Source organism: Dama dama, chromosome 20, assembly GCF_033118175.1.
Source record: "Dama dama isolate Ldn47 chromosome 20, ASM3311817v1, whole genome shotgun sequence".
NCBI classification, from domain to species: Eukaryota; Metazoa; Chordata; class Mammalia; order Artiodactyla; family Cervidae; genus Dama; species Dama dama.
The window spans coordinates 65,386,187-65,404,353 of record NC_083700.1 but is presented as its reverse complement, the minus strand read 5'-3'; the positions used below and the strand labels follow the sequence as shown (position 1 = coordinate 65,404,353).

General features: G+C 35.1%; 1 protein-coding gene across 5 annotated transcripts in view; it reads right to left on the bottom strand.

Moving 5' to 3' along the window:
• Positions 1-443: 443 nt before the first annotated feature.
• ZZZ3 (zinc finger ZZ-type containing 3) overlaps positions 444-18,167 on the bottom strand; it is a 118,144-nt gene continuing 100,420 nt past the window's right edge. For 4 of the 5 annotated variants that reach the window (XM_061121590.1, XM_061121592.1, XM_061121594.1 and 1 more), the window contains 10 exons: positions 17,806-17,944; positions 15,275-15,422; positions 15,076-15,191; positions 14,433-14,504; positions 12,331-12,432; positions 11,322-11,417; positions 9,258-9,410; positions 4,969-5,103; positions 2,025-2,125; positions 444-1,735 (listed from right to left, as the gene is read on the bottom strand). In XM_061121590.1, coding sequence (XP_060977573.1) covers positions 1,591-1,735; positions 2,025-2,125; positions 4,969-5,103; positions 9,258-9,410; positions 11,322-11,417; positions 12,331-12,432; positions 14,433-14,504; positions 15,076-15,191; positions 15,275-15,422; positions 17,806-17,944 — 1,207 coding nt within the window. In that variant the 3' untranslated portion in view covers positions 444-1,590. The remainder of the gene's footprint in view (positions 1,736-2,024; positions 2,126-4,968; positions 5,104-9,257; positions 9,411-11,321; positions 11,418-12,330; positions 12,433-14,432; positions 14,505-15,075; positions 15,192-15,274; positions 15,423-17,805; positions 17,945-18,167) is intronic. The other variant, XM_061121593.1, reaches the window with a different exon arrangement.

Here is an 18,167-nt window from a genome sequence, read left to right as displayed (position 1 = left end):
AAAAAACAGGAGACTAAAAATTGTGTCAGTATACTTAGTTAATCTTAGAATATTTACATTTTCCATTAGTCAATAATAATTCCCAGAGAATTACAGTGATTTTCAAAAACTACTTATTTAACACATGGGGAGACTCAAAAAGAATGAGTAAGAATTTTCAACATTAAGTTTAGTTTTCACATCTGGACATTAATTATTGCCTTTTTTCTTTAACCATGGTATGCATTCTTTTTTTAAACTTTTAGTGTTTCAGCAAACACACTGAGTGAATACATTACCATCTTTTACAGAGTTTCTCAAGTTTACTCTTTTCCATCATATAGTCCATATTCTTCTTAAAGGATAGGTAAACGAAAAAAAAAAACCCTTAAAAATTTTTTTCTTTTAACACTCATTAAAAAAAAGAAAATCCAAAATCTAACCAAAGGAAGTCACAACAAGCATTCTATAATATAAACAGACAGTATCCACATAGTTTATTTCTCACAGTTCTCCTGACAAATGAACATTATTCAAGAACATACTGTATACACAGATAAGAAGAAACATACAAAATGTTTTAAATGATGCACAACAAAATCCAGCAGTATAAAAGAATGCATGTGAACCCTTGCTCACTGCACAGACTAAATTTAATCACTTGTTTAAATAGTAATAAAAATACAATCTTTTATGGATCTTGTGCAGACTACAAAAGAGGGAAATTATTATCATATATATGATTTTTATATTAGGCAGTTTTCTTCAATGAGTTGCACTGACAACTCCAAATACAGAGGCAGAAGGCTGTGTATTTTAAAGAAATTAATATTGTGAATTAGAGACTTTACACAGTTACTACCACTGGCACTTTTCACCATAGTTTGTACACATCACATGATCATCTTATATAACATTACATTTAAAAAATATATCTGAGTGACAATTTTATAACATTCACACACCATGAGCTGGTTAAGGAAGCAATGCCACAGCTGCCTCCTGTAGTGCTTCACTGTTGGTAATAAGGACAGTTCATTCTGGTTAAAAGAAATTAGACATCAATATGGTTAAGCAGCTCCAATTTACTAAAGGCCATCGGGGCCACCACTGGGACAGTGAGTTCTTTTAAAGTGTATATATCCTAGATGCAAACACCATCATTGGTTAAAACTTTGTCTAAAGAAGTCAGTTTCTGTGCTGGAAACTATTTTCACAAAACTGAAAGCTACTAAACTGTTTTAATATAAATACTTTGTCTTCTCATTAGCATATTTATGACCAAGTCTTTGAAACCTTTGGAATTTACTCTCTTTAATATGTGCTCTCGTTTCCATTTCCCCCATTTACGATCACCACCTAAAAGGCTTTCAGGTGGTGGTAAGAATTTCACCAGGGAAACCCTTCGCTCACCAGGAATGTTCAGCTGCTGAACAGTGATCTAGAGCCACAACGGTGCAGAGCTGGACTTGACGAGAACACTCAGGAAGCTGTCATGCTGTGAGTGTCATTTCAGGGAAAGCAGAGAATCTTTCCAAACTGTGCACATAATTCACAATGATACCATTGCTATGTGTTGAAGAGGACTAGTGTATGATGTTCTCTTCCATGTCATCTGTTTGCTGGAAAGTAGTTTGGGTCAAGGTAATTATAACTGGTGCCCTGGGACACACAGTAGTCTCTGTCTAAGAACGTCTCTGACCGATAAACAGGTTCTAGTTGGTGATCTTCCTTGTGAATGTCTGTTTCATGAAGGCTGCAATGAAAACACATACAAACACATCATTACATGGCACTGCTTGCATTTTGCTGGAGATATTCTCAAATTTTCTCATGGCTCTTACTGTTTAAATCCATTAATCAAAATCTCTAATGGAAAGTTACTTGAGATGTGGTATGATTAAGGAAAATTTCTTAATTGTCTAGAACAGCAAAGTTTAGTGCATTAAATGTGGTGGTTTTCTAAGTAGTTTAAGAAATCAAATTCACTAGTAGCTGAGAAGCTCTTGTCAAAATCTAAGACCTACGGAGAAGGAAACACTTACCAGTCTGAACAAGAATCACAGAAATCCAAAGACATTTCCGGAGGACAATCCTGGCAATGCCACCGAACACCCTGGATAGGTTCTATGCCACAGTTATCACACTAATAAAGATTCAGAGAGAAAAAATATTAAGCTAAAATCATCTGCAAACCTGGGCATTTTATTAGTAGTAGTTATTTACTTGAAAGGTACCTCAGACCAGTATACAATGACTGTAATTGAGAAGCACTGAAGTAATACCATAGTTAAACTATCCAAATATGCTACAGAACTATTTAAAACAGGTTACCATAACTAATATAAATCCAAGTGAACACAAAATCTGCTCTGAACTTTCGTCTTACTCAGTTACTTTCCAAAGCCAAGAAGGCTCCTAATAACCAATGCCCACCAAGAAGAAAAGGCAGATTTAGCTCTTTCTCAATGTTGTGACATTGTGGGAGCCAAAGTGTGTTCTGTGGAACTTAAAATTCAAAGTAAATGTCATTTCTAGTTTCTCTTATCATCAGGCCAACTAGAGTGGCCGACACACTGGCAAACTAGCCACAGTTGGGTTTTGCAACAGAATTATGAGAAGTAGAAACAGTTTCCTCCTGAAAAGACAGAATTGTCAATTAGGAAAATCTCTAAAGGGAGAAGCAGGACCACTGAAAGAGCAAAAGAAAATCACTTAATATAGTCTGGCTAATGGTCACTCTAGAGGATCAGAGGTACAAGAATTTTGTTTTAGATTTATCAGTCACAGCATACATCAGTATTTTTATGTATACCACTACCAGTGAATCTGTAGTTCATGGACTCAATTTTACTTCCTCTAATCCCACCAAGTATAATCAATTCTAACACTTACGGTGTTCTCAAACCTGTTAATCCTTCTATTTCCACACCCATCAGTCAAATTCAGGACATTCTCATCTTTTGTCTAAATTAACCAGGAGAATCTCCCAACCAGTCTCTGTTGTTAGCCTTTCTTCCTCTTCATTCTCCGTATTAAGGCCAGAGTGATCTTTCTCCCCCTCTACTTTTTTTCTTCCCCCCAGTTACATAAAAAAGCATATAAGAACAAATTATTATTTAAAGATTTTAACAATACTATAGTCAGAGATTAAGAGTTACCCTCTGTAAACCCACTGCCTTCCTAAGAGTTATATATTTTAAGAAAATAGAATGATCTTTCCCAAATGTAAATTTCATATTACTCTCTGCTTAAAATTCTTCAAAGGTTCTCCAACACTTAAGGAGAAAATTTGGCAGAATTTCCAAGGCAACTGAATAGCCTCATACTACTCTCCAGTATGTACTCTAGTCACACTCAACTATTTCACTCATTTAACTTCTCTAAATTACTTATGAGATGAAAACAGAGCAAGGAAAGGGAGTCTGTTTATCGCTGAATCCCCTAGCACTTAGCAAAGTGTCCAGAATATAATGTATTTCTACTAGACTCACAAAAAATAGCAGAGATAACTGAATCTGAAAGGGGAAAATAAGTTTCTGATCCATGAACAATAATAACAACCAAAGAAATAACTCTATAGTGAATGGATGGATAAAGAAAATGGTGTTCTCTGTCTTCCTCTACACACACACACACACACACACACACAGAGGAATATTATTTGGCCGTAAGACAGAAAGAAATCTGTCAAAGCCATTTGTGACAACACGAAATAAAACCCAAGGACATGACGCTAAATGAATTAAGTCAGACACAGAAAGACAAATGCTGTAGGATCTCACTTAAATGGAGAATGAGAAAAGTTGAATTCAAAGCAGCAGAGAGAGTGGAGGTTGCTGAGGGTGGGCAGGGGCTGCAGGGCCTGGGGCAGGAGGCAGAGTAGGTGTGTCACTGGTCAAAGGGGATAAACTTGCGGTCATGAGTAGTTCTGCAGATCTAAAGTCCAGCACGGTGTGTGTGTGTCTGTGTGCGTGCACAGGTGCGCTCAGTTGTGTCCAACTCTTTGTGACCCTATGGACTGTAGCCTGCCAGGTTCCTCTGTCCATGACGTTTGTTAGGCAAGAATACTGGTGTGGTATAATTATAAACTGCTAACTATACAGAGGAAAAGGGTGTTATGTGAATTTATAATGGAGGGACTAATACGTGTGTGCTCAGTTGTATCCAACTCTGCGACATTATACACTGCAGCCCACCAGGCCTCTTTTCATGGAATTTTCCAGGCAAGAACACTGGAGTGAGTTGCCAAGCGATCTTCCTTACCCAGGGATCAAACCCACGTTTCCTGCATTGCAGGGGATTCTTTACCACTGAGTCGTTGGGGAAGCCTTTAAGTATGATATATATAGTTAATAATACTTCATTGAATACCTGAAATTTGCTATGAGAGCATATGTTAAGTGTTCTGTCTCAAAAAAAAACAAGATAACTTTGTGAGGTGAACTTTTTTTATATCTTAAACTTTTTTTACACCTTAAAATAGATATAATTTTTATTTGTCAGTTATATCTCAGTAAATTTGGGAATAGCTAGAGAAAAATTTTGCCTCTCATATACTACCTCAAAGTTGCCTACAGCCATACCACCCTGAATGCACCTGAAAGTGTTAGTCACTCAGTCATGTCTGGCTCCTTGCAACCCCATGGATTAGGTTGCCATTCCCTCCTCCAGGGAATCTTCCCAACCCAGGAATCAAACCTGGGTCTCTGGCACTGTAAGGCAGATTCTTTATCATCTGAGCCACCAGGGAACACACCTGATCTCATCTCATATATTACCTGTATATTTTTCTTCTTTCTACTGAATCATAAATCTCTTGACACCAGTAACTGACACACTACTCTGTATAAGCGAACAAACAAAAGCTAAACTTACTTTTATCTGTGTGCTTTAAAGTTGTGGAGTTGAAAGCTCTGAAAACCACTTTAAATATCTCTTATCAACCTTTCAAAAATTAAATGCATAGAAAAATTAAGTAGAATTTACCTTGAATCCTACATGCTGCACAAATCCACTTTCAGCTTGCATTTGCTGAAGTTTTTGTTTTTTTAACTTTTTAAACTGTAATAGTTCCTTATATTCAGGTAAATTCCTATACATGATAGGAATACTTTCTTCATCCTATTGAGAAAACAAAAAACAAAAAACCCACAAAACAGTTAGTTTGACAATTAAAACAAATTAGTATGAGAAATACTGATAAAGAATATTTTTCTATTGACAAGATGCTTTTCACATTTAAAGAGACCCTCAACCTTTTAGGGCTCATAGGAAATCAGTGCTTGTACCAGCAATATTTTAGACTAATACTTCTGGAGGGCTTCTTAATGCAACATTAATACCAAACTTCAGTAGGCAGCTTCATAATGCAAGTACCAGGGAACAAGGCATGACTCCCACCTCTGCCATACCATAGACTAATGCAAACTCAACCCCTTCCCAACAAGTTCATGGAGACCTGAAAGACTCCTTATAATCTACTTCTTCCTGAGCTGCAGGAAGCTCCTCTTCACCAATCTAACAGATTTTTATGCTTCCTCAGGTAAATACGAAATTTTCTTAAAACAGGCAAAATAATCTCTACTCTGCCTCTGCTCAGCACTCCAATGATCAAAACAGTACATTTCTCTTAAATGGATGAACTTAAGTTACAAAGATGATTATATAGAGCTGAGTATAAAGAATAGTAAAAACTACACGAATATATGAAGTTGAAGCTGACAGATGAAACACTAACTGCTTGCTATTCTCCCAATTTATTTGTGCTCTGCCACCCAGTATCTATTTCTTTCCTTTGCTACCTCATGACTGATCCCATGGTCACTGATTCCCACAATTCTCCTAAAAAACACCTCCAATTCATTAATCCCATGTTCCATCAATTTCCAATTCTGGACCAGACAACCCCTGTACCTCCCATTCCTCCTGCTTCTCATGTTAAATATTATTAGTACTATGTTTATATTTTATCAAGGAAAATGATGTTTATAGAAAGTACAGCATTTGCCCAATTTTTCAAAATTGTCTAAGATGGTAAGTTTTATGTTATGGGTATTTACCACAATTAAAAACAAAAATTCCAAATGCTTTAGTCATTAAAAAAGAAAAATCTAAAAAAAAAGAAAGAAAAATCTTGCCATCTGCAGCATGAAGGATGGACTTGGGGGCAATTAAGTGAAATAAGTCACTTATTTGGAGAAAGACAGATACCATGATTTCACTCACGCAGAATACTAAAAAACAAACACATAAACAAAACCAAAACCACACTCAAGTATAGAGAACAGATTGGAAAGAGTGGCAAGGGTGGGAAAAATGGGTAGAGGGGGTCAAATGTATGCTGACAGATGGGAACTTGATTACTGGTGGTAAGCACGCTATAATATACGTTAGTTAAAATGCTGTAGACATGAAACATACAATGTTGGGATCGGGATGGGGAATACATGTAAATCCATGGCTGATTCATGTCGATGTATGGCAAAAACCACTACAATATTGTAAAGTAATTAGCCTCCAACTAATAAAAATAAATGGAAAGCATACAATGTTATAAACCAAACGAATATTTTTTTAAATGTTACCTTAAAACAAATATTTTTTTCTAAATGTTCACCCACAAACAGATTTCCTAGTTATAATCATTTTAAAGTTACTTAAAGGAGAAATACTATGACTAATTTTAAGGGAAGCTAAAACAGTATACCAATTCTCCCTCTAACTCTGCTTTTCTGAAAAGAGAAACTGAAATCTATAAATTTTATAGTAGAGGGTTCATAAATATACATTTAAATAGCTATATTAAAGTATTCAAATGGTGTGACTTGGTACTCATTTAAAAATAAAATCAAACAAAACTTAAATCAAATTCAACCACCTATACTCCATTTTAGCAATTTTCTCAAAATGTATTTCTCTTAAACATCCCACCATCACTCCTCACCTAGTCAAATTTTACTCTTCCTTTAATGACAAACTTGATATCACTTCTTTGGGTCTTCCTCTTAAATTCTCAATTTAAATCAAGTCCCTCTAAAATAATTACAATCACACCTATTTTTGAAACACTTTTGTTCATAACTATGCAAGCTGATTTCTAGCAGAGACTGTTATGTATTACATATAAGTGAATAGTTCTCAACTGAGTAATTATAATATTCACAAAATACAAAATTACACATAAATGTCATATCCTAAGACACAGCAGATAGCAGCTGTTTTTCAAAAGACAATTTAAAAAGCAAAAAAATTAATAATATAGATACAAGGCAATCTTTATGTCCTTTAAGTAAGGAATCAGAATCATGTTACTTACTAAGAATTTTAGCATAGTAAAGTAAAAAAATATTAACAGCAATAAAAAGGAATCTCTATGAATTAATGGAAAGTAAAACGAATAGAATTAACCTAAATTAGCATCCAACGGATGACAACACAAAGAGGAATTAGTCTTGGAATATTTAAAAAGTGTGATTTGATGTTATTTCTATAGTGGGATATATCCTAAGGCAAAAAAAGTGCCACCCGAAAAACCTATCTTCAGTATCATATTGTTGATGGTGGTACTGGTATTAAATTCTGTGACCACTGTGACCAGTGTGAGACAAAGTGAGCATTATGTTGATATCACTAACAACTGGGATTTTCAGCATGGAAAAAAAATGATACATATTAAAGATCAATACAGGTGAGTAAAATTCTCATAAGCCCTAAGTTGAATTTGAAATAAAAATATGAATTTATTATATGTTTTCATTTGAACAAATATATAACATTTCTCAGTTCTGTCCAGTGTATAGGCTTAAGTACAAGGATCAACCCAAAAGCAAGTAACATCATAGATTAGAATGCGTGCTTAGTTGCTAAGTAATGTCCAATTCTTTATGACCCCGTGGACTGTAACCTGCCAGTCTCCTCTGTCCAGGGGATTTCCAGGCAAGAATCCTGAGATGGGTTGCCATTTCCTTCTCCAGGAGATCTTCCCAACCCAGGGATTGAACCCGAGTCTCCTGCATTGCAGGCAGATTCTTTACCACTGAGCCACCAAGGAAGTCCATAGACTTTTATTCCATTTTATTGGGATAGAGCCTCCAAATACCCTTCTCAATATAAGAAAGCAGAACTAATTTTAGCTCTGAAGCAGGAAATATACAAGACAAGCCTTTAATTTTCTTGTTCCAGCAGATAGTAAGAAGGCTATAGAAGACAACTAGAATCTTGTCAAATGATCTCAAAATCCAACTTGAATAGGTTACAACCAACCAATGGGCCAACTTGTACACTAATAAAGACAATAATGTCAATGCACTGAATTTGTCAATGCATGTAAATATAAGTCCAACAACTCATAAGAATACAAAAATTTTAAAACCTTATTAGTCATTTTGGAGGCTATTAGAGACCAAACTCATTATTTTAAAAACAAGAAAATAAAGGGGATGATCAAGCAGTTATGCTGCCTTTTTTATATGTACATTAGGATAATCAAATAGTTGATGGCAGGGTTACTTTACAGAATAGTCTATCAAATAAATGAACAAAGAATTTTATTATTTTGTAACATCTAATGAGTTAATGGGTCAAAGCAACAATCAATGGCTGCTATGTCAAAAGAAAGAAACAATCAGACTGATGAAAGTATACATGAAGCAGTCCTGCCCACCCTAACAAACAAAAAACAAATCTGAATCTGATTAATTATCTAGATCTATCAAAGTATAGGAGATTCAGAGAACAGAGGAATAGGTTACATGACACCAAGGAGATGCAAACAACCAAAGCCACACTGTGGTAAATTCTCTTAAGACAAATAACCCAGGTTTTCAACAAAACAAGTATGGGGGGAAGGAAGAGGTCTTTTGCAAATTATAATTGGGAAAATGTAAACTGTGTATCTGATTATATAAAGGATTACTTTTTAATAAACATGATAATGACATTTCATAATGTCTGGAACTTGCTCCAAAATAATCCCAGAAAGAAAGCTGGGGTGGGTAGGAAGTATAGATAAAAATAAGATCGCTACAAATTGATAACCATTAAAACTGTATAATGGGTGCATGTGGGTTTATTTTTGTATTAGCTTGAAAGTTTCTTCTTAAGAACATTTTTAAAGCCCAATGTAAAACAAATTTGACTAGTTAATTTAAAAGAAAAGAAAGCAACATTCTCTGAAGAAAAGGAATAAATAGGAAATCCTGGTGCTCCCATTCTGCATCCTGATCTGTATAATGTAAAGACAGATGTAGGATATAGATACAGTATAGATAACTTACTGATGCCTCCTCAACAGCAGTGTTCATATGGCTATGAAAACAGGATCGGTCATCATCTTCATCCATATACACTGGTGGTTCATGGGAAGTCATGAAAGTGGAAGGTTTAAAGAGATGCTTATTAAGGGGGTGTTGTCGTCTGCTTGTTGAAGACTAAGTGAGAAAACAAATTTTTAATTGGGATAGTGGACAATCATTAAAAGAATCAAAAATATAAATGCTACTTCCTGCAAAACTGTCTCATCAAAAGGATCGCACCTCTATGCTTCAGCATACTTTTATGTGATTGTTTTTTCTGTTACCTGGATTTTTAAAAGCACAACAAGCCTTAAATAAAAACAAACCAAAACAACAATTAGAAATATAGGGGGAATACCCACATGGAGTATCCTGGACCACATGCTTGCTATGAAGCTTGTATTTGTATCACCAACATTTTTTCACACTCTTGGCATTCACATGCTAAACTCTTAACATCATCTTATAGATGATCAAGGAGGATGAAGTTAGCCAAAGCCAGATACAAAACTATCAAGTAAAATGAAAATTTCTCCAACATGATGAATGTTTGAAATTAATATCTATTGACTGCTTACTCTTAGTCAATGTCACTTAATCCTCAAAACATTCCTATAAAGCAATTATTATCACCTCTAATTTAAAGGTGAAAAAACAGAGGCACAAGGAGTTAACTGTTTTGTTCAAAGTGTTGCAGCTAGAAAGTAGTAGAACCAAGATTATAAACTAGGTCTATATGGAGCCAATGGCCTCACTTTGAACCACTATGCAGACTTCCTGTCTTCACTAACAGCAAAGCCACGAATAACCTCAGCTACATGGAGAACCACTGTTTCATTTCAAAATTCAAACTCTAACCATGGCTAGGAATCATAACTATGACTGGGCCAGAACTCTACAGTCAAAATGTCTGTTAAATTCCCAAAGGAGGAAACACATTTAGGCTTCTTTAGTATTCTTTTTGTTATCATCATCTAGTTTTAGTGGTGAAAACATGAGGTGTACAACACATCTAAAGGTAACCTAGAAATCAGGACAATTAGAGCTATTAGGTTAAATGCTGGTTATTAAAGTTCCAACATTCTGAAGTTATAGGATGAACTCTACACACCTAAGATAGATAATGCTACACTGGAAAGAGAAAATTTCAAAATATTTTTAAAATATGAGAAATTAAAACAAGCTTCCAGAGTTTGGAAAAGAATAAAAATTTTAAAACATAGAGTTGTACAGATAATATACTTAATGTAAAATTATGTAAAATAGTTAGCTTCAATAAGGAAGGGTAACAGCATTAGATACACTCCTAGCTTCTCTTTGTATGAAAGATGGCAGTTTTGGGGAGGGAAGGCATCAGGATAATTTACCAACAAGATGAAAGAAGGACAATTACGTGCTTTTTTTCCCTTCAATTAAAGCAAAAAAAAACTGGCTATAATTTGATGCAGTGCTCTACACAGGAGAGAGACAATAGCTTTTTCACCGTACAGAGAAGCAAAGAATGGTTGAAGCAGCTTAGGAGCAGAATCAGAAGATCAATGATTCCCAGACTCGCTAGCCATGTGACTAGACAGTTTACTCAGTGTACTTAGCTTTCTCATCTATAAAAAAGGTTGCAAAACAGGACCTAACTCAGAGCATTCAACAGTAAGAATAAAAGCTAGCTGTTAATATTATAATGAGTAAAGTGAAGGTGATACTACCCACACTTTTAAGAATTGTAGTGAAGATTAAATTGGATTTATACAGCATATGTATAAAATAGAAATTGACTGTATTATTAAAGAATCAAATATCCTAAAAACTTTAACATCACAAAGGCCTTTCTGACATATATTCAATCTAATATCTTTCAAACAGTACTCACTCACATAAACTAACATACTCCTAAGAAAACACTGAAGTTCACTTATACGCAATATCACAAAATGTTTATTTAAAAATAAAATAATGTTCTGAATAACATATATACTTTTACACAGCAACTCTGACTTTAATGATCTTAATCTGAGATCTAAAGTTTACTTTCACCAATTTTCTTTTTACCTTTTTGGAGTATATGTATAAGTTTGGTGTTCTGCCTGGGACTGGAATCCCAGCTTTAGTTAGTTTTATGAAATACTTCTGCACTCGACTGGCAACCTAGGGAAACATGACAAGCCTTTTAACATAATGAATGACAAGACACTCAGTACCAAAATAGTTTTTAAAATATACGTGTACCTTAATGAATAGTAACAACTTAATAGCTACATAAATCTAGAAGTAATTTTAAATTGCCACCAAAGACACTTAGATTTTAAAATCTAGACCAAAAATATTGTTAAATTAAATCTGTTTGATTTCTAAGCTAAATACATCTTCAACTTGTGAACATTCGTGCATGAGCATAAAAACACATCTATTAATATCAATGGGAATGTGAAGGAGAAAGCTGGCAGATATTTTTTTTAGAAAGACAACCAGGGAATACTAATTAAGGCATTATCACCAATCTATTAGCATAGTCTAACCCAAAAGCACATAACTGCTCTACTCATCAAATACTACATTACATTTTTATTTTTTAGTATTTCGTAATGATTCAAAGCAGAACTATCTTGAGTTGTTTCTAAAATCAATATAAAAATATACAATGTTATTTTTTAAAACTCCACATACTATAGTATTGTGTAGCTAAATATGAAGGGGCAGATCTGCTGATTTTAGCTGCATTATCCTTCACTTAAAAAAAAAAAATCAGGGACTTCACTGGTGGTCCAGTAGTAAAGAATCCACCTGGCAATATAGGGAACATCAGTTCGATCCTTGGTCCAGGAAGATTCCACATGCTACAGGGGAACTAGCCTGTGCACCACAACTACTGTATGCTACAGCCTGTGCTTCACAACAAGACAGCCACTACAGTGAGACGCTCACACACTGCAGCTAGAGTAACCCCCTCTTGCTGCAACTAGAGAAAGCCTGCAGGCAGCAGCAAAGACCCAGCACAGTCTTTTAAATAAATAAAAAAATGAAAAACATGCCAACAATATGGAGCCACCTCCTCAGTTACCTGTTTTGCTGTCCTGTTGCCTAGTTCATCCGCTATCTTCTGCCAGCGTCGAGATTCTACTTCTTCAGGAGGGTATTTCAGGAGTAGTTGTTCAAGCTTTTTCTAAGCCAAACCAAAGACCAAATTTAAGAAAGTTTAATACTGAGTTTCTAAATAAATACATTCACCTTTCATCTTAAAAACTACAATACACCTGCCCCCCAACTTTAGGGGTAGGTCAACTAGAAATCTTCATGGTAGGAAAAGTTTCTAGTAGGAATTTAAGACTTCACAAGGAAAATAAGAATCAGACTAAACCGATGAAAGACCTTATAAAGATTTTTCTATTCACCTCAGTAAAAAGAAAGCACTCCTCACAAAGGAAATATATTACACATTTTAGTGATTTCCACTGACCACATTTTCTTGCTAGACTATGTTTAGGCTAGCAACTATGGATCTGACAAAACTATATCAAAATTCATCTGTATTCTGACAAAATACTAAAAGAGATCTTTTCCTCCTTTGTGTGATCATCTATTTAAATATTTAACTTTAATATTCTGACTTATCTTCAAAATTCTCCAGTAGTCCTAAGGATGCAGAATATTCTGGATGTTGAAATAAAAGGAATGTTATCACCCAGCTATCCCGGTGTGCAGGATCAGCTTTTAGGCACCATTGATTGGTATTATCTCTGCAGAGCTGAAGACCAATAAAGTCTCCGCCTTGGAGACTGGAGTGTGTGCTACGAATAATCTTCTTATCCTATCTTAGCATGGGCTTGGCTAAAGGAGTATTTTAACAGGTGGGCTTCCCTGGTAGCTAAGATGGTAAAGAATCTGCCTGCATTGTAAGAGACCAGTGTTCGATCCCTGAATCGGAAAGATCCCCTGGAGAAGGAAATGGCAACCCACTCCAGTATTCTCACCTAGAGAATCCCAAGGACAGAGGAACCTGGCAGGCAACAGTGCATGGTGTTGCAAAGAGTCGGACACGACTAAGCACACACGCACAGGCTTCCCAGGTGGCACTAGTGACAAGGAACCTGCCTGCCAATGCAGGTGACAAAAGAGATGCGGGTTTGATCCCCGGGTTGGGAAGACCCCTGAGAGAAGGAAATCCCCTGGTGGGCTATAGTCCATGGAGCCGCAAAGAGTCAGACACGACTGAGCATGCATGCATGCACTTGGGCAAAGAATCTGCCTACAACGTGGGAGACCCAGGATCAATCCCTGGGCTGAGATGATTATTCCCTGGAGATGGAAACGGCAACCCACTCCAGTATTCTTGCCTGAAGAATCCCATAGACAGAGGAACCTGGTGGGCTACAGTCCGTAGAGTTGCACAGAGTCGAATATGATTGAAGTGACTTAGCACAAAGGTTTTTATAAATGGATCAACTCATTACAGCTGTGGGGCTAATCTTCATATGAGATAGAGATATATCTCAAACCTTACCCACAAACAATCCTAGCTATATGCCCAAATGTAACAGAATATTATGACCTTGCTTTTTCAGCTCCTCTCCAAACAAAAGAATTCACTTTGAACTATAGCTTTACTTGGCTCCAGCTTTTTCTGTCTTACAAAGCTGTATTACAAAAACTTTATCCCATCTGTTTCAGTATCTTTTTCAAGCCCCCTCCCAAAACCCAGGTTCCTTCTTTAGAAACCATCCCCTAAATGGAAATCATATATTCTCAGAATGAAAAATTCTTTACATATGCAAAAAGGTATATAGAAATGAGTTTAAATATTTAAAATTCATGATTAAGAGGGATTGCATACAACAGCATACACTTCCCAGGTGGTGCTAGTGGCAAAGAATCCATCTGCCAATGCAGGAGACATAAGAGACACAGGTTCGAACTCTGGGCAGGGAAGATCCCCTGGAGAAGGGCATGGTAACCTACTCTAGTATTCTTGCCTAGAGAATCCCATGGAGAGATGAGTCTGGCAGACTACAGTCCACAGGGTTGCGAAGAGTCGGACACAACTGAAGTGACTCAGCACGCATGCACGCACACACACACATACAATAATATACACTTTATTCACAATACTTACTCTAATTTTAACTGCTTTTTTTTTAACCTACACAATTGAGAAATATCTATTACCTGTTCTTCAACAGTCCACAATTGGTTAAATGTTTCAGGTTTGGTATCATCACACAGGCGTCCTCTTATCATCTGCATATAAAATAAGGCTTTTGTCAGAGACAAAAAAACAAAGACTACTCTTTGATATAGCCAAATAACACATGAATGATGACAGCAACTTCATTTTAAAGAAAAAGAAATGCTACTTTTTCATTCTGAACCCACATTTATCAAGGTTCATCTAATTAACAGCAGCAAGGCCAGGTTACTAGCAAATCTTGGTTATATTCCACTACACACAAAGGGCTCTTATTTTTAGAATAAATACTGTACTATGTGTCAGGTACTGAACTAATCATGTTACAGGTACTACTCATTATAATCCTCACAACAACTCTACAACATAGGGTGATATTAATCACATTTTATATAAGAGGAAACTGCAGCCTGGAGACTTTAATAGAAACGACCATCTGAAGTTCTACTGTTAGTAAGTAGTGAAGTTGTGATTTCAACCCAGCTTTTTCTTAACTTCGAAGTTCATGTCCTTACTATATCTTCAAGTGAAGACTGCTTGAAATTTAAGAATACAAGTCAGCAAATGTTAAAATCTTTTGCCTAAAATTCAAATTTTCCTACTCCAACACTTCATACTGCCTACCTGAGGACGACTGTTTGAGCCTTCTGGACCATCACTCAAAGGCAACATAGAGTATGAAAGGGACTCTCCATCCTTCCTAGGATCTAAAGGACTTTTTGGTCTAGCAGGTAAACCTACTAAAAAGAAAACCATGTATAGGATTATTAAAGCAAGACTTTGCCAGGTATTTTTCTACTTAAATTATCATGTAATTTATTACCTTTATCAAAAACTAGCTTTACTCTCCTAGTATGCCTTTTACGATTTTTAAATTCTCTTTCAAAGTTTCCAAGGCTATTGGTATATTGGTCCCATACAATCTCAGGTAATTGAACAACTCTCTGTGGATATGGAAGCCCTATATCAGCCTGGTGGGAGGAAAAAAAGAAAGTGACATCTAAGGTTAATTCAAGAAATTATCAACAATAAGCAAATTTTCAGATGATTACAAATCTAAATAATAATCAACTGGCATTTCTATTCACTCTGAATCGAACACTCAATAAAGATAATACAGTCAAAGCATTAAATGGTATAATGATAGCCACATAAAGAAAAATGAACTTAACAAAACATAAGCACTATTTTTAGATAGAGGTCTACAGCTCAACTATACAGACATAATGTCCTTTAACACACTTAAACAGAAATAGCAAAGAATGGTTTTTATCTCTAAGAACAGCATATGAAATGTGTTTGACTGAAATAGATATGACCTGACACACAGAATTCATTTTAAATGGACCCCTGTGTTCCTGACTTATTCACAAAACAGTGAATTATTTTCATATTATATAACTCTTAAGACACGTACAAAAAAACCTACCACATTTTGAGAATCAAAACTATACTTTACTTCGAATTCAGTTACTTTACCAGCCACCTTCAGAGAAGCTATTAGTTGTCAGTACTAAAACCAGGTTATTATGTGATCAGTCTTTTGATAGGAATTTGGGTTACATAAGTGGGGGTATTGGTCAGAACTCATATAATGATCAAACTGGGATTTCTGAATTTCACTGTATGTAAATTTCACCTTAAAAATCTTAAAAAAAATTTTAATTAATAATATGCACTCTGAAGTGTTTTAGTGTTAAGTATGTGTGTCTGCAACTCTGGAATGCATGAAATGGATTCCATCTTGATGAGATAGAATGGTGGGTGGATGGATGGATTGAAAAAACACACAATAAAGCAAATACAGTAAAATGTTTATTGTAGAATCTAGAGGATGGATGTGGGTATTAACTATATAATATTTTCCACTTTTTTGTCTACTTAACACTTTTCATAATAAAATGTTGCTTAAAAAAATCAGGTCATAAATTATGAAACTGGCAAGCAAAGTCCACACTGTGACGCAGAATTCTTAATTTTTACTTTGCCTGTGATACAGTACACTACATCCATCATTATAATAGCATATTTCAGTCTAAGACTCAACTTTTTGAAAAGTTAGAATAGAGTGTCTTTTAAAACAAGGACTGTAAAACATCAAAGAAAGCTAACAAGCCATAAAAGTTCCCTGCATTCTATGTACCAATATATACACCAAGTTTCCTTAATTTCAATTAGGAGTTTTCAGATGTTCACTAAAACAATGAGATCATATGTCAACAACTTAACTACTATGGTAAACTTAAAGAAAGTAGGCAAATTAAGCATACATGAGTTAACACAAAAAAACTAAAGAATCAAACTTCTAAATTAAAACCAGCAGAAAATTTTCTTTCCAAGGAACACAAGTCTTTCATGATTACCAATGTATCTGGGATTTAATACACATTTGAACATTTTTGCAAAAAAATTTTAAGAGGGTCAATGTCACATCCCTGTTTCTGAGATAAAGTGAAAAGAAATCTAGTTCTAAACTAAACATGGACATGGAAAATCAGCAGACAACCAACCACATACGTATATAGTAAATGTGTGTAGTTACAACTTTTTTGCCCATCCATCAACTGAAAAAAATGAGTTTAAGACTAAAACACAATCTATTTTAGTTGAATCGATGATAAGTAAACACTGTAAGTGTTCATAAAATGAAGTCCCCAAGACTGCTGCCTCAACACCTGGTACACCACTTCTGTGACTCATTAATAACTAATAACTAAACTTGTCATACAAAACAGGCTAAATTTGTGCGTTAAGGTGAAAAAGAAGATTCTTTTTCATAGTTTTTCAGTTTTAATCTTTTCAGACAACGCTTTTGTCTGACTAATATTTACCTCTCAAATTTATTGAATAATTTGTGGGTCCCTAATTCAAGACAAATACTACGGCATAAACGCACGTCTTACACCTCATTCTCATGAACTTGGCAACTATATCCTTAAAGACATTTAAAACAGAATTTTTCTTTGTATCACCATTGTTTCTACTGCTTTTAGAGTAAATAAAGCAGTAAATAAACACTAAAAATACTAAAATATTTTTTCTTTTAGTTTCAATAAACTTAAAAGTCCTGAAAGCAAAAAAGGGAAAATATTTTTAAGATGGGGAAGGAAAAAAGTAACAGAAAAAGACTAAAAATGGCTAGAAACAGGACATCAAGTTTCTATACAAGCATCCAGTTAAAGGTCCTAGCTATCTTCACTGGGGGTATACTTGTGCGTTTGGTTGGGGTGTAGGAAGGCAGTATCCCACCTTCAGTAACATGGTTAAACATTTTAAAAAGTATTCATATAAAAAGAATAAATAAGGTTATTACCAAATATATCTCAATAAATTTTAAAAGTGGTCAAAATATACCTTCTTCTGGAGTTTTTCCACAAATCCAATGGGATTTTTTAGTGCTTCTCTCTGATGTCTGCCTAAACTTTCAAGGTCCTGGACTGCTTGAGAACGCTGAGCTTCGAGTACAGCAATAGTCTGTAACAGTCTCTGATAACTACAGAGACAAAAAGAAAAAAAAAACTCACTAAAATTTTTTAGTAACAACAATAAATAAAAACTGAGTTCAAGCCATGATCTACTATTAAGTCACACGTCTTTGTAAAGTTACCTGAAAGAGTTTTAGTAAAACATATTACTGGGAATAAATGAGGTCTTCCTGAGTTACGAAGTACCTAGTCAGAAAATATCAGTTAGAGAAAGCAAAGCCTTATTCCCCC